The sequence below is a fragment of the Tyto alba genome, unplaced genomic scaffold, assembly GCF_018691265.1.
Source record: "Tyto alba isolate M040663 unplaced genomic scaffold, T.alba_DEE_v4.0 Super-Scaffold_20000042, whole genome shotgun sequence".
Taxonomy (NCBI): domain Eukaryota; kingdom Metazoa; phylum Chordata; class Aves; order Strigiformes; family Tytonidae; genus Tyto; species Tyto alba.
The window spans coordinates 4,827,661-4,843,262 of NW_024881293.1; the positions used below are offsets into that span (position 1 = coordinate 4,827,661).

At 44.6% G+C, this 15,602-nt stretch overlaps 1 protein-coding gene across 1 annotated transcript; it reads left to right on the forward strand.

Moving 5' to 3' along the window:
• The first annotated feature begins 3,840 nt into the window (after window positions 1–3,840).
• On the forward strand, window positions 3,841–15,574 carry LOC104361397 (solute carrier family 2, facilitated glucose transporter member 5). The gene is made up of 12 exons (XM_009967529.3): window positions 3,841–3,897; window positions 5,509–5,607; window positions 6,037–6,197; window positions 6,705–6,829; window positions 9,417–9,569; window positions 9,653–9,778; window positions 10,085–10,272; window positions 10,681–10,791; window positions 11,283–11,384; window positions 11,782–11,857; window positions 12,993–13,120; window positions 13,782–15,574. Exons 1-12 carry the CDS (start codon window positions 3,841–3,843, stop codon window positions 14,013–14,015), a joined length of 1,560 nt encoding a protein of 519 aa, XP_009965831.2. The 3' UTR covers window positions 14,016–15,574.
• Window positions 15,575–15,602: the final 28 nt, after the last annotated feature.

The window sequence follows — 15,602 nt, forward strand, 5'->3', positions numbered from 1 at the left end:
ATTTTGGTTGGATAAACAGCACAAGCCTGAAGTGAAAATGTTGAGTAGAGGAGAGCAGGCTGTGTGAAGGAGGCAGGAGTGGGATGCAGCTCTGGACTGAGGAGAGTCAAGAGCAAAGGACTGTAATGGCTGGAGGGTGCTTGCTCAAGCTCTTTCCCCAGGCAGGAGTTGGTGAGAGCTTGGTGAGTTCATCCCTCAGCTATACATATTATCAGTACTGTCATACTACTACTGATTTGGTCATTGCAAAATCCTATTATTTTTTCCCTTTTTGCATTTTTTCCGAGACTTAAGTCTAATTGTGCAAGATGATCCCTGGCTCTAGGAGTGAACCAAGGTTCTGTGAACCAAGGAGAATTTGGGCGATGCCTGGTTTACTTTAAAACCTAAAACTTGTGTGTTTAATGAACCATCTATTTACAAGAAAAGGATAAATCTTGCTGCTAAAGCAGAGGAGCACCTCAGAAAAGTAATTTCTGGTCATGCCACTACTATCTTCTCATCATGAAGAACAGTTCCAGAGGTGACACTGGAGTACTCTAATGCTGCCAAACCTAATGTTTGTAAGACTTACGGTTGCGTAATACGTAATACGAATCCTACTCAGAAGCAGTGTGAATATCTGTTGTGCTGCACTGAATTCCACCTCTCTTGTAGTCCGTGCAACCCTACAGGGAACGACAGAAATCAATGCAGAGTGGCATGAGCTGGCGAAAGGCAGGTCTTGGCTGGCACAGTCAGTATTTCAGTATTTCTGTCCTGAATAGAAAGATGAACCCACTAAGATCCAAGAGGGCAGCGTGGGCATTTGGACAGTCAGGTGCTTCTGCTGGACAAAGTGCAGATGGAGATTTAATATGCAAATGTTCCAACACTTTCTGAAACATCTTCTGGGCCACACAAGCCCGCCAATAGAGAATGGACCAGACGGTTCCCAGACCAACTTACCAGACCATGATATGGTATGTTTACAGATCTGTCTGCTGCTTTGTTTTTATTTTGGGGATGCATCTGTGTGGCTGAGGCTCTTCTAAGATGGTCTTTGAGGAAAGCAATGGAAAAGAAAGAAGGTTGGCAGGATACTACCTAGCATTGCCTTTGTGCAGCGAAAATAGGGTCTCCTTTACATCTTAGTTCCAGAGCCTCATGTCTACTACTGTTTACCTGCAGGTTGTGTTTATTTAGCCAGCAACCCCCCTTTCCTATTGCTAGGGGCTCAGAGTGACATATCTGCCTCTTGCTTAATTGGCTAGAAGCCATTTATGCAGCTCATAAAGCAGTATCTGTATATGGCTTATTTGCAGGCAAATAATTTGTTACTTAAATGATTGTTTCATACTGAGGCCCTAGTTGTAGCTCAAGACTCCATATGATATTGAATTAGCCTTGACTGAACATTCAATTTCTTCCCAAAATGCAGGTGAAAAGGCTGCTAATGTCGCTCTGTTGAACATTTATTGTGGGGTGTCTCCTTATTGCAAGCATTGCAGTTGGCCTACTGCAACATGGCTGACTGCCAGCTCCTAACCATCACTTGTGTATAGCTCACTGGTAATGTTCTCCAGCAAATTTATTCTCCTGGAAACTAAGCCTCCCCTCTTAATTTTTTTTTTGCCAAAGATATTGTGTTTTCATAGGATCCAGCTTTGAGCACAGACGGTTGGGCTGAATGTAAATAGTTCCCTGCACACATGCATGGGAGCTCTGACCACGTGCTGGACAAGTGCAGAGGAGATACAGAGCTGAGTCTTCAGGCAAATGCACTCTGGGATGAAGAGCAGATGTAAGAAGCTTAATGTGTGCTGTAGCTGAAAATGAAAATGTGCTTGCAAAATACCTATAAAATTGGCTTTCTTGTTACTGGCTGTGTTCTTTGCCCAAGTCCAACAGGATCTTGGCTGTTGAAGAAGTTATACCCTTGCAATTCCTTCGAAAGCTCAAGTAGTTCATTCACCATCCAGCCTCCCTTCATCGATCATCCCAGTGCCGATACTACCTTACAGATGTTGTTACCAGATTCTTGCTGCGAATGGCAAATATTCAAAGTGTTATGCTGCTATAAGCAAATATTTACTCTGATGAAGGATTTGTGATGGCAAACATAGATGTCCTGTTTGATTTCTGTATGCATCGGGATTATTTCTTCAAGTTCGTGGAAGGAGTTTAAACACCACAACAGAGAATTCTTTCTTATTATTACTGAGTATCAGAGCTCCCAGAAGAATGACACTGTCTTTAAGGAATAGGAATTTCATGCAAGGAGTTTGTCCTCCTTGTAACTTCCCCACCCCTGGGGCAGAACGGCTTACTTTCCAGTTGCTCTCTTCTGGCCAAAGATCTGTGAAAATGAGAACTAAACTAGTTGCTGAGTGAGCGATGGCCTGTCCCATTTGTTTTGGGGTGCTTTGAGCAGGGTTTGAAGGCAACATGGGAAAAGCTGAGCTAGCTCTGAGTGTCTGGGTTAGTGCCAGCTAGCCACATTCTCTCAATGCGAATGCAGAGGAAGGTAGGGAAAGATGAGTTATGGGTGAAATGAGTTTTCTGGGTTGCATTTCTCTTCAGTTAAGACACCATATGACATGTGGGACCGAAGCAGGAGTAGTTCCTGAAAGACACAGGAGTGCTCTTGGAGTGTGATCCACTGTCAAGATATCCTAGGAAACAGCATCCTTGAGGACACTAACTTATAACAAATGCAATAGAAGACAAATGGCAAGAAGTCAAGGGACCAAGTTCCACTACCCTGAAAGCAGCAGGGCTCTGTTCCCCTTCCTATTTTTAGAGCAGGATGCCTTCACCTGGAGTAAGGGAGGCTGCAACCAGTCAAAGAATGCTTGTAGGACACATGAACAGCTACTGTTGCCCAAGAGGATGCTTTTTTTTTTTATATATATATATAAGCTAACTGTTACACACGGACCAATAACAAGATTTGGTTCTAATTTCTCTGGCTGCTGGAGGTATCTGTGAACTTTGCATTTCTATGATAAACTCTAGGAATTGTAGTCGACTATTAACCAACCCCTGTACTGTTCAAAGTATTCTCATAGTGTAGGAGGTTAATACTAAGCCAGCAACACGTGGTATACCTTGCATGTAGAGGGAGAGGAACAAATGTGATTTGCTGGGAAAACTGTGTTCTGCTCACGATCAAAAACAGATGTGAGGGGATGAGCCTGTTCTCTGCAAACTGCAAAAGCGCCCTGAGCAAGTTGGTCACCATAAGGTAGGACAAGGAGCGGTATTTCAGCCCAAGGGCAGATGGGCGATTTATAGCTCTAGGAGGGTTAATGCCAGTTCAGTTTTATTGCCGTGGCCCATGGCAAACACCCTCTCTGTTGCCAAGGCTGCTCCCATAGAACACCCCGTTTTCCCCAGAATGCTGGAGTTGCCAGGCAGCCTCTCCAGCTGCCCAGGAGCTGCAGCGTGAAGGAGCAGCAGCTCCGTTGCTACAGACTCACCTTGTCGACGTACATAGAGCTGGGGGAAAACAGCTCATTTAGCAGTTTTTGCAGTATGTCTGCCCCTTCCTGATGGGCAGATGAGCCTGTTGCCCCTGTAGCTAGGCAGTACCTGTTTTGAGTCAGAATTTGGCAAAAGAACATCTGATCTAGCAGCGACAGATTTGAGCAAGGAAAAGAAAGAGAAGACATGAGTGAGTTGCACAGAGCAAGGGAGTGATCAGACAAGAATGACTGACTTGGGCTGGTAGAGCTTGGTGTTGATTGGATGTTTTCTGAAGTCCTAGAGGGGTGATTATCTCTGTAGGGCGTTTTCATCCCCAACGTTGTCTGTTTTGGCTATAAAAGCCTCTACTTGGCATCTGATTCAAACACCAAAATGAAGTTGAAAAGAAAGAAGCAGGAAAGCTCTGACAGCCATGAAGGTTCAAAGGGGGTAAGTATGCCTGACTCTCTACTTCCAACTTCAGCTTCCCACAGAGATGCAGAGAAAGCTATCTGCGATCTGCAGGTGTTTGCAGAGAAGGGAGAAGACCAGGGTCTTTTGGGTTAAGATATCCACAACTGATCTCACAGGGAGAGCAGATGCATATGTTCTTGAACCCAGTTTATGTCTGTCTGCAGCAGTGTGTTGCGCTGGGTCTCATTGTTTTCTGTCTTAGTCTGCAGCTGGTCTACCATGTAACTTGTGTGTGATTGTCCCGTCCTGTGTGTGAATTTTCTTTCCTAATTTCTAATCAGTTTTAGGCTGCGGATGCTTCTGGATGGAGGCTGCCTTTGTGGCATCTTGCACAATGCAATGCTCGTGTATGCCAGATGTTTTCCTAAAAGTTCTGAATGTGAATAATTATCACCAGTGGCTTTTTTGAGCTCCTGGGATTTGTTTAATGAGAACAAGGCAGCTTGCTTTTCATCACCAATGTGAGAATGTCAACAGTCTACTCTTAGAAAATGTAGCTGGAAGCCTCAGCTTCCTCCTGATCCTTACTCTGAGATTGACTTGAATTTTGATCTCATGCAGTGCCTTAAAATCTGCAGATCTCTGGAGGTGAGCTGCCAGAGCTTCTGGGGAATGTGAGGAATACAAGGAGTACCAGCAGCTATTTGGGCAAATGTTCCATTAGGGAAATGACAGATCCTTCATAAGGGATCTGAGTTGAGTGCTGGGACATAAAACCTGGCAGACATGGAGGTTAATGATGGTGACAGAATATTATATGCATCTGAATGAAAAATTATTTTATTGATGTAACAGCAATGAGATATATCAGTGAGCTATAAAAAAAATGATCAAACCCAAACAACAAAAACAGCTTAGTCAACACAGTAGGGCCAGCCTGAGGACTGAGTAGCAACTAAATGGTTGTGGAAAGCAAATTGCTTGTAACCCTGAGGACTGTGTACCCACAAACATGGTGATCAATCCTACTCTGGATTGCAATTTCACCCTTCCGTTTAACTGCAGAGTGCTGCTCTTACACCCCACAACCAAGCCCTCACTGAGCTACTTGGATAAGTTCTAACCAGCTTCAGTGACAAGTGACAATTGGATTAGACCCATAAATAGCTTGAGCCTGAAACATGGGAGGCAGAACAAGCCAACATGTGAAAGCAGAACAAATGAACAGGAAAGGGATTTTGCCACTTCATGCAAAATCTCTTCTTTTTATAGCTTGCTTGTGCCAATATCCTGTGTTATTTCACTAACCAATTTGCATGTTGGAAAAAGAATAATTGCATACAATTTTTTTTTTCCCCCTGTGGGGTGGTATTTTAAGCATGATAACTTAAAAATTATTCATCATCCAAATGATCCGTCAATACTAGGAAAGAGTAGAATGAATTACTGTAATGACCATGTGCAAATCAAGCAGAACAAAATGAGTGATTATGAAAACAACCCTTTGGGCTTTCTTTATACTGTAACATGAAGTGAAAAACACAGAAGGCAAGTCTTAGGGTGTTTAGTTTTACTGAATGCCATTTATGCCTAAAAGCCAAACCTGGTTCTAAAGTGTAGTTTGTGTCTTTTCTTTCCTCTCTGCAGAAGATGACATTGCCGCTTGCTCTGGTATCGCTGATATCTGCGTTTGGATCTTCTTTCCAGTACGGCTACAACGTGTCTGTGATCAATTCTCCAGCCCCAGTAGGTTGAACCGTGGAGTGGACCATGACCGAGGGGCAGGTTTACAAACAAAACAAGGCAGGAGCGTAACAGTAGATGATGGGTGTTTGTGGGCAGATGCTTGTACTTCTCCATGCTTTGACTCATCAGGCACCTGGTTCCCCAGGAAAGGGAAGGTGGGGTGTTAAGGTATATAACATACTGTTCAAATTTTGCCCAGCAGAGACAGGGCATGAGGAATGTCTTCCCTTCTGTAAATCAAGAAAATCCTATAAGGCAGGATAATGTGTAGTAACAGTTTAGACCAGGCTTCTCCATCCCTCTCTTGCATTCATTTTCCAGCTCAGCTATTCTGTTAAAGCTTTATGGCATTTGCATTTGTTGTTAACTAGCTTTTACAGCATGAAAATTTTACTTACTCTGCTAAACATGCTTTGTATTTCATTCCAGTACATGCAAGACTTCTACAACAAAACCTACTTCAACAGGAATGGTGTGCCGATGGACAGTAGCTTCCAGACGCTGCTCTGGTCTCTTACTGTGTCCATGTACCCTCTGGGCGGCTTCTTTGGGTCCCTCATAGTGTGGCCTCTGGTCAACAATTGTGGCCGGTACGTGACAATGGTGTGTAACATCCTTCACCAACAGTTTGCTGGGTTCAGCTAAGACTTGCCTCACTGGTCACTCCAGCTTGCCAAGCCTGTCAGGAGAATGACAGTGTCACACACCTTGATTGCAAGGCAGATGGGCCGGTGATTAGTTGCTGGACTCAGCAACACGTGTTGTCTCCCATGTGTAGAAGAATTTATATGGTTTCAGAATGGTCAAGGCCAGGCTGTACGCTGGGCACGGAGCCAGGCAGAGAGCAATAAAAGTCCTGGGCTGGGATCTGAGACCAGGCCCAGCTTCTGCTGCTTGGGTTTCCTGAGAAACTTCAGTTCTTTCTTAAAGCTTTCGTTCTCTGCAGGAAAAAATGGGACAATCACCATTTTCTCTTTGATTAGTCTTTGGGGTGGTGATTCATTTGAGTTTTGGACAGCACAACACAGAGTGGATCTGTCTGCTACTGGGGCCTTGAAAAAAAAATAAACTGAATCTGTCTCTTTCCCTATTTGCAGAAAGGGTACTTTGCTGATAAATAACTTCTTCTCCATTTCTGCTGCAATCCTTATGGGAACCTCAGAGCTGGCAAAAACCTTTGAAGTAATCATCTTTTCACGTATTGTTATGGGAATATATGCTGGTAAGTGGGAGGTTGGATGGTAAAGAGAGAGCAATACATTCTTGGCTATATAAAGGTTTTTTATTCTCACAACAGATGGTTTCACAGGTAGCATATTTTAGCCATACATCTGCATAACAGTGCTATACTTGCCTGAATAACAGTTGTCATCTGCATGTTGCAGAAGTACTAAAGATCTCTAGTAAACAATGGCAGTGAGACTGGATTTTCAGATGTGCAGAGGAGATATGTGTCTGTAGATGCAGCTATCCTCTGCAATAAGTGTCTGCTAGGCACTGGAGCTCCAACAGCCAGGAAACCTGCTGATGATAATATGTTTTCCCAGACATCTTGAAACAGATAGCCTGGCTTTTTTTTTTTTCTTTTTCTTTTTTCTTTTTAACATAATCAGAAACAGAATAATCCTTCTAAGTCAGTGTCATTGGAAACATTGCCAGATCCAATAATCCAGTCCTAGAACTGACTGATCTTCCTGCAGGAGAAATGTTAAAAGGGAGAGCGAAGGGTTCCAAGCCACTGGATTTACTGCAAAGATAGTGAGGAAGCCAAGGAGAAGGGTGTATGTGAGTTGCTGGTATAAGTGGCTCTGCTAGAGTTACAGTAATATGGAAGGAACAGAACCCCAGAGTGGCTGGGTACCCCAAGCAGTGCTGTACTGAGTGTGTGCAGAGCCAGGCTGATAAGGGTTCTAACAGCTTTTAGGCTCAATTAATTGGCTTTGGGTTAGTGAGACTGACTGGTCCCATGGTTTATTAGTGAGTTGAGATATCTTGTGAAGATAAATCAAGGAAACAAGAAACTGACGTAGGAAAACAGTTTGATCTCAGCAATTGCATTTGGTGAGCTAAGGCAGGAAATTTATCTAGTCCAATGGATTAGTTTTGGCTTTTGACTCTCCTAAGCCTGGCAGCTGCTCTCAGCGTTGGGTCTCTGAGTAAATACTAAAGGACTTCTTAAGTGTGATCCCTCTTTCCAGTTATTTATAACTGACAGAGGAATCTGGACTGGCTGCCCTGACTTGCCCTTCCCAGCTTGGCCTCACAGGAACTGTGGATGTTGTGCCCGGGGAGGGACAGCCCCGCTTTGGGCTCTGGGAGGGTCCAGGCATCTCCTGTCCTGGCGAAAGGGCAGCTCTGGTGCAGGGAGCCGTGTCGGCAGCCCTGTGGCGTGCAGGGCTCAATCAGTGCTGGTCTGAGCAGCCAGAAAGCCACTGTGACTCGAATGCAGTAGTCCAGGGGTCACTGCTAGCATGTTTTAATCTAGGCAATTAAAAGGTTGGTTATAGTGCAAACTTAAACCACTACACCTCCTGAGTTTAGTTTTATAATGCTTTCTAGTTGCTTTAATGCTTGTTTCCATGCCTTTTGGATTTCAGATAACAACTTGATCACCTTTGTAACTCCCAGCTCCTGAAGGCTAGGAACTTGAGAAATGTGAGATAAGAATCTCATGTGGTCATTTGACTCCAGCAGTTTGGGTTTTGCATGCCAGGATTTACAGCATAAGTACGGGAGCAGGCAGCTCTCCGGGGTTACTGTGGGTAACCATGCAATGTTCCTCAAAATAACCTGTGTCCTATTTGAGTAGAAATACTTACTCAAGCTTGCTACCTGTGAGAGATCTCAAACCAGCAAAGCTCTCTGCAGAATGCTACTGAGCAATCAAAGGAGTAGTGAATTTTTAAAAACCAGCAAGAAGCCACCTCTCTACCCTCACGTCAGCTTGTTTGAATACTGATTTCTTTTCTTCTTTTAGAGGAAGTAGAAATTCCTCTCTTATACTTGGAGTTTGTTTCCAAACCTAAAGTAGCATACAATTTTTCTTTGCATGTATTGTGTTGAAGTAGTTGTCAGACCCTGCTGGGAGAAAGCTACTTCTAGGAAGATGAATGCTGAGAGCCCCCAAATCATCTGCCAGCTCTGTAGGCAAGACAGGCTACTGCTAGCTTTCTTGAAACTGCTTTACTGCTGAGCAGTTTAGCCAAACCCTCAAAGCACCAGGAGGTTGGCAGGTTGCACTCCCAAGGCCCATCGTACACATGTGGTTCATTCTCTACTGTATTTCAACTGAAATGGGTGAAACAATCCAGGCTCCTTGAATTAGCTTCAGCATGGGAATGCCTGTGCAGCTTAGCGACAGAGATGATTACTGTCTTAAGTTTGATATATGTGAGCGTAATATTGCCAGCCTTGGCAAAGGGACAGCCTTACTTACGAACTGAGAGGTAGTGGGACAAATTTATTTGCTTAACGGCTCCTGGAAAAAGCTAGATTCCTGGGCCTTTCTGAGGGCACCAGATGCAGTGATGAGTTTTGTAGCTCTCCATCTGCTGAGTGAACTAATGCCATGTGTTTTGTGTCTCATGTTCCACTGAGGACGAAGGAAAACATGCATAGCTTATTCACTAGCCAGAAGATGATGTTAAATCTTCAGCTGGAGCAGAAAGGTTTGAGCGTGAGGTTTCCACATGTCGCGTAGTCCAGCAGGGATCACTTTGGTCTCACATGGGAACAAGGCTTCTTACTGAAGATGGTGAGTGTGCTGATGTCGGGCAGCTGCATGTCTAACTTTGCTCTCTAACTACTAGGTCTGGCTTCCAATGTGGTTCCCATGTTCCTTGGAGAAATGTCCCCCAAAAATCTGAGAGGTGCTATTGGGATAATACCCCAGCTCTTCATCACTGTTGGGATCCTTGTAGCTCAGATCCTTGGTCTCAACAGCATCCTTGGGAATGCCAAAGGTAAAGCCCTGGCTTGGGACTTTTTAGTGGGCTCCATTGGGGAAAGAATTCTCACAGTTGTCATCTTGTCTCACTTGTTGCAGGCTGGCCTGTGCTGCTGGCGCTCACTGGGGTCCCATCACTAATTCAACTCCTTACATTGCCCTTTTTCCCTGAGAGTCCCAGGTATCTGCTGATACAAAAGGGCAATGAAGAGCAAGCACGACAAGGTACAGCATCATTCTTTAGTGGAAGGGGAGGTGGAATGGGATAGAGCTGACTGTGGGACGTGACTGATAGCAGTTGATGGTGAAGCAGGCGAGTGTGAAATTCTTCACTGACGTGTTGCTGGTGGATGGGATTCCTGCAACATTGCTTCTTCCTCTGCGTATGTGAATCCCTGACTTCCCACCATGGAAGCACTGCAGCCCATGGCTTACATATTGTTCTGTCTTGAGCTGAAGCAGGAGAGCTCACTTGTCACAGAGCTCAACCTGCTCTGTGGGGTCCATAACTCACCTTCCTCTCCCAACTAGCTCTGCAGAAGCTGAGAGGCTGGGTTAATGTGGATGACGAGATAGAAGAAATGCACCAAGAAGACCGCTCAGAAAAGGAAGAAGGACATTTCTCTGTACTCAGCCTGTGCACCTTCAGAGGCTTGCGATGGCAGCTCATCTCTATCATCATCATGATGATGGGCCAGCAGCTCTCTGGGGTTAATGCGGTGAGTGGGAAAGGCCGGTGGGGTGAGTAATAAAGGGATGGGATTTGAGAGTGGATGATGTGGAGCAGTGCTGACACAGGAGCTAGCACCTAGGATACAGGAGTACCCCTTCATCAGGGACACCGGTTCTGCCTTATGTTGTGGTGGGTTGACTGTGGCCAGTACCAAATCCAGTACATGAGTGTACTAAATCCAGAGTCCAGCTGTCCTGTTAAGGATAGTTTGGATGTTTTTAGAGTAGGGTGCTTGTACCTGGATCCAAACACCAATATCTCCAGAAATTAAAGAACTCAGTTCTTGGGCTTCTGTGCACCAGTTCCAGGATGCAAAAGCAGCCAAGATGGGATTCCTGTGTTCTTGCCTTTGGTCACGTATAAACACGGTTGTGGTTTTGTGGTTTTGCTGCAGATCTTCTACTACGCAGACAGAATCTTCCAGTCGGCAGGTGTGGCCAGGAACAATGTTCAATATGTCACTGTCTCCATAGGTGGCATCAATGTCATCATGACTTTGCTTGCTGTAAGTTTCTATTAAGGCTCTTCAAGTTGTAGCCTGTCGAGTCTCCCCTGTCCATCACTGTTTAAATTAGGTTGTTATTTCACACACCGTGATCTGCTTTGCACAACAGATGCCCTGCCGTGTCCCTTGGCTGAAGGCAGCTATGTTAACCAAAATGATTAATGGTGATGATTTCTCATAGGCCTCAGAAGTTTTCAGTCTCTGGTCTCCAGACTGATAGGCCCTTTTTTGCTGTCCAATGTTACCATGCAGGGCTGCACGCAGTTCTCACTGGGGCTGGGTACTGAAGGATGGCCTGCCTGTTCTCTCACTGTTATTGACACATCCAGATTTTTGCAGTTCCTGGGTGACTTCATGCCCACAATCCATCAGTAGATGGTGGAAATGTCACTGAATTTCTTAAAAGACAAAGGCTACCTTACTAAATCTTGACAGAATGAGAAGCACTGTGCCCCAGGTGTCTGGTCCTTGTCCTCTTCTGTCTCTTTCAGGTTTTTATTGTGGAATCTCTGGGGAGGAGAGTCCTTCTCCTTGCTGGCTTTGGATTGTGCTCTGTCTCCTGTGCAGTGTTAACTTTGGCCCTCAATCTCCAGGTGTGTAGTTGAGTGGCTCCCCATGTACTTCTGCACCTTCCAGGGAACAGGCCATTGGTATATTTTGAAGTTGCTTCCACACCCTGGAGGGGAGGGGACAGTATGAAAGTTTTCTGCAGTTGTATATCTACCTAAAGTAAGCCCAGGAAAAGCTATGATCCTGCTTGTCTGAATACTACTTTAAGTACATCACGTTCATAGTACCCATTGCACCCATTTGTTGGAAGCAAGGATCATACCCAGGCTATGGTTTTTGTGGCCAACTATGAACATATCTGGCAAAGGAGGGTGACACTGCCTTTAGAATGCCTTCAGATCTTAAGACAGATAGTGCCTTGAGTGTGTTGGTGATGTTCAGATAGTAACCATATCAAACCTGTGATTAAATTCTTCACAGACTGTTGTCTCCTGGATGTCTTACCTCAGCATAATTTGTGTCATTGTTTACATCATCGGACATGCTATCGGAGCCAGTAAGTATGCACAGTCTAGTCCAGTCTCCTTCACAAGTTGGGTAAAGCCAAGTATTATGTTCAGTTTCAAATCAAAAGCTTTGTGGAGCTAATTGAAGGAGATGGAATTTCTTCTCTCTGTGGCCATGCACCTTGTTGACTGTCAGGTGTGCTTATTTATGTTCCAGTGATTTGCTGGCTGTGTCTGTGAGGCAGGGGAGCATCTGGCTTTCAAGAGGAAAAGCAAAGGCACTGTTGTGCTTGTGTCTGAAATTTCCTCAGTACGATCTGGAGCAAAACTGTGCTGAGAGTGAGCCCTACCATCTGGGCAGAGCTGTTGGGTGCTCGCATCTGTAGGTAACAAGTCAGATTAGAAGCAACTCAAATTATACGTGTGGCCCTGCAGATGACTTTGCAGAAAAGAGGTGTGCAGATAGATATGGATATTGGAAAGGCTTTGTCCCGACTTCTTTCTCAGCATGGTAGAGTTGTCTGTTTAGCTTGGAAAACCCTGCCAGACCCTTGCTGGATGCAGCAGTATGGTTTTGAAACTCCCGGAGAGGTTTCACAGGCAGATGGAATTACATGCAACCTTTCCTTTTCCATTTATGCCATCAGGCAGATTCAAGTGCCGGGGGTAGGGAGATGGCTGGAGGGAGAACACCAGGTCAGCTGGACCTGTGGCCTGACCCCATTAATGAGAACATGGCTTGTTTCTGTTTAACGGTGCCACGGGGCGGCAGGGCAGGGAATGGGCCTGAGGGCTTGTTGCACGAGTCATTTTTCCACCACCTGCATGTGTTGGGCTGTTTCTTTTCTTTTTTTAAGAAGCAATGACTTGCATAGTTGCTGCTCATAAGGTGCTTTCAGGAGAGACAGTTCATGTTTTATCAATCTTATTTTACAATTTGTGCTGGAGATGGGTTCATGGTTAAGGTGCAACCATAGGAGAGAAGAGGCTGATTGCTGTGTGTGAGGTTAGGGAAGTCATGTGGTTGCCCTGTTTTTTTTTTTTAATTTAATCCCTTATTTGATTTAATGGGTGTTTTTAAACACTAGTAATTTAGAAACCACTGCCTGCCAGTGAAATGAACAGTGTAATCTATAGGAATTCAGAGTAGGAGAATTGCCTTCGAGATTTCCACCTACCTTCCAGGTCCAATTCCCTTTGTGATGATCACCGAGATGTTCCTGCAGTCGTCCCGGCCTGCAGCGTTCATGGTGGGTGGGTCTGTGCACTGGCTCTGCAACTTCACCGTGGGGCTTGTGTTCCTCTACATGGAGGTAAGATGCCATCACATGACAGGGCAAGACTTCAGCTTAAAATTAGTATCTTCACCCCTGTGCTCTTAGAGAGCCTTTTTAAGCCTGAGAGCCATAAATGCCCAAGTTGGTTCCCAGTACCTCTATGCAGAACTATATATTATGGGCAAGAAACTGATGGTAATCAGCGTATTTTTTATCACATCTGTCTGTTTTACATGCCTTAAAAGGAAGCAGTTATTTTTCCAGGTGACTATCTTATTCTGGATTCAGGAGCATGGAAAAGACTGCAAATTGCCCATCTTCCATCAGGGGCTGAGGGGCGGGCATGTCTCAGGGAGCCAATTTTAGCACTTGATCTCTAGGTCACCAATTCAAACTGATCCCCAGCAGTAGTGACCCGTCAATTGCTACAGTTGCTGATTTTAGCCTGTGCAAAGGAAGCTGGTGAGTTTAGTTTGATTTATGCAACAGACCCTCACTCTTCTTTTCCAGTAAATCTGTGGTGGTTTGCAGTAAATCAAGGCAGTGGTATGAGAAGACAGAATCTAGAACCACCCCTAATTTCTAGTCATTCATCTTAAAATATGTGCACATCAGGGGTCCAGCATGTCTAAATCATGTAAGGTACACAACTGGAGTATTCCCCTGATCCCTGCTCTGTTGTCTTTGATTGCTCTAGGCTGGACTGGGGCCCTACAGCTTCCTCATCTTCTGTGCCATCTGCGTCCTCACGATAGTTTACATATTCTTTATTGTTCCTGAGACAAAGAACAAAACCTTCATGGAAATCAACAGGATCATGGCCAAGAGGAACAAGGTGGAGATTCAGGAGGACAAAGAAGAGTTGAAGGATTTCCCAACTGTCCCAGATGAGCAGGCAGAGAAGAAAGAAATCTCCATTACTGAGCCATGATCCAGCTCAGTGTTTGGCCTGGCCTTGAACAAATACATTCATAGTTTGATACTAATCTTCATTCAGACCTTCTGCAAACTTTCTACAGCAGGAATTTCCAAATAAGCCACTGTGTCTTGAGAGTCTTCTTGTGAGTAATTAGCAGGACCATTCTGCTTCATGACATAGCCACTGCCAAGGCAAATTACCTCTATTCATGGTATTTGTCACAAGGAAAGGGCAATGTCCTCAGCCAGCTCAGTTCCTGTGATCAAGTAACCTATGTCATATGGTGGTGTATGTCGCTGATGTCCTGACTGACACATCTCTGCTAGCACAAGCCAGCACTTGGGCTGGGTTTTGGTCAGTTGTGTACAGGGAGTGCACTATATTCCTCCGAGGGAATGTTATTCATATACTTGAGGTTCCAGCATGAGTGATGCCAGGCCTTTGGTTTCCTGGGATGGAGAGAGTGTGTTAGGCTGATTAACAGCATTTATCATGTCAACTCTTGTCCATCCTTTGTGTGCCTCAAAGGGCTGCTAAACTAGAAATACATATCACTATAATCTCATCCCCACCCTGCTCACCCAACTCTCTCCTTCAAATCAAACCTAGTCCTCAGCTTTTCCTGATGAGTTCTTTCAAAGCCTTATTCTTGAGGTTGGGAGTCATCCATCTGGCTGATGCTTATTCAAAACCAATTTATACATGTTTGTTCCAGTGGAGCTCTAGTCTTTGAGTTATTTAGCTCAGTTTACTCCCTAGTGTTTAGACTCCAGTTGCCAAGGAGCATCAGTCCCTCTTAATCCTTTAATAACCCCACATCCCTCCTCCGTATGCATGAGCCAGCTGAAGTTCATTCATCCCCCAGAGATACGTGGTGTTCCCCAGAGATACATGGTATTGAACTCAAAAACTCCATCCTGCATTGCAGGAGTCAAATTCAGGTTGATTCCTGTATAGTGGGCTACAGGTTGGAGCCTGTGCTTGCAAACATATCCAAACTTGTCTTTAGTTTCTCACATTGGGTTGCTTAAATTTAGTTTTTGAAATAACTCAGCTCTCAGTTACTTGAAAAAGTCTTTAGATGCTTTAGAGCTTGGTCCTTTTGCTGGTTTTTGTTCTGTCCTCTAACCGTGCCATTCTAACCAAAGGCTAAATTGATTTGGAAAAGCTCTGAATCTAAGGACTAGTGCTGACTCTCAGAAGAAAGTGCAGTGCACACTGATAAAAATGGAGGAGTTCTTAAAATACTTACCATTTTTGGGGGGTTAATTATGGCATAATTTAACATGGGGAAATTCAATTTAATTAATTGCTATGTGGGGCTGCTGCCCTCTGTTTTGAAAAAAGCAGAATTGTTGAACAGCCTGGCATGGATTTTGTGTTATTGAAGGGGATAATCCTTCGCATGATTTTCCTTAAGCTTAGAAATTGAGTTTTATACCTGTCCTCAAACTCGTTATGTATACAGGTTGGAAAAGAAGTTGTTTCCATGCTCTGTCTTTACATCCATTTACAGAAAAGAAGGCATGCCACTCGTCAAAGCACAACAATTACACAGCAAGAGCTTTGGTACCCTTTCCTATGGGATGTGTCTGCAGG

What these genes read in the sequence shown, in the direction of transcription:
- LOC104361397 (XM_009967529.3), top strand. Translation starts at nt 3,841, where the DNA reads ATGAAGTTGAAAAGAAAGAAGCAGGAAAGCTCTGACAGCCATGAAGGT. An exon ending in CTTTGGCCCTCAATCTCCAG is followed by an intron (nt 11,385 to 11,781) that starts GTGTGTAGTTGA and finishes AATTCTTCACAG; the next exon opens with ACTGTTGTCTCCTGGATGTC. An exon ending in TTGTGTTCCTCTACATGGAG is followed by an intron (nt 13,121 to 13,781) that starts GTAAGATGCCAT and finishes TGATTGCTCTAG; the next exon opens with GCTGGACTGGGGCCCTACAG.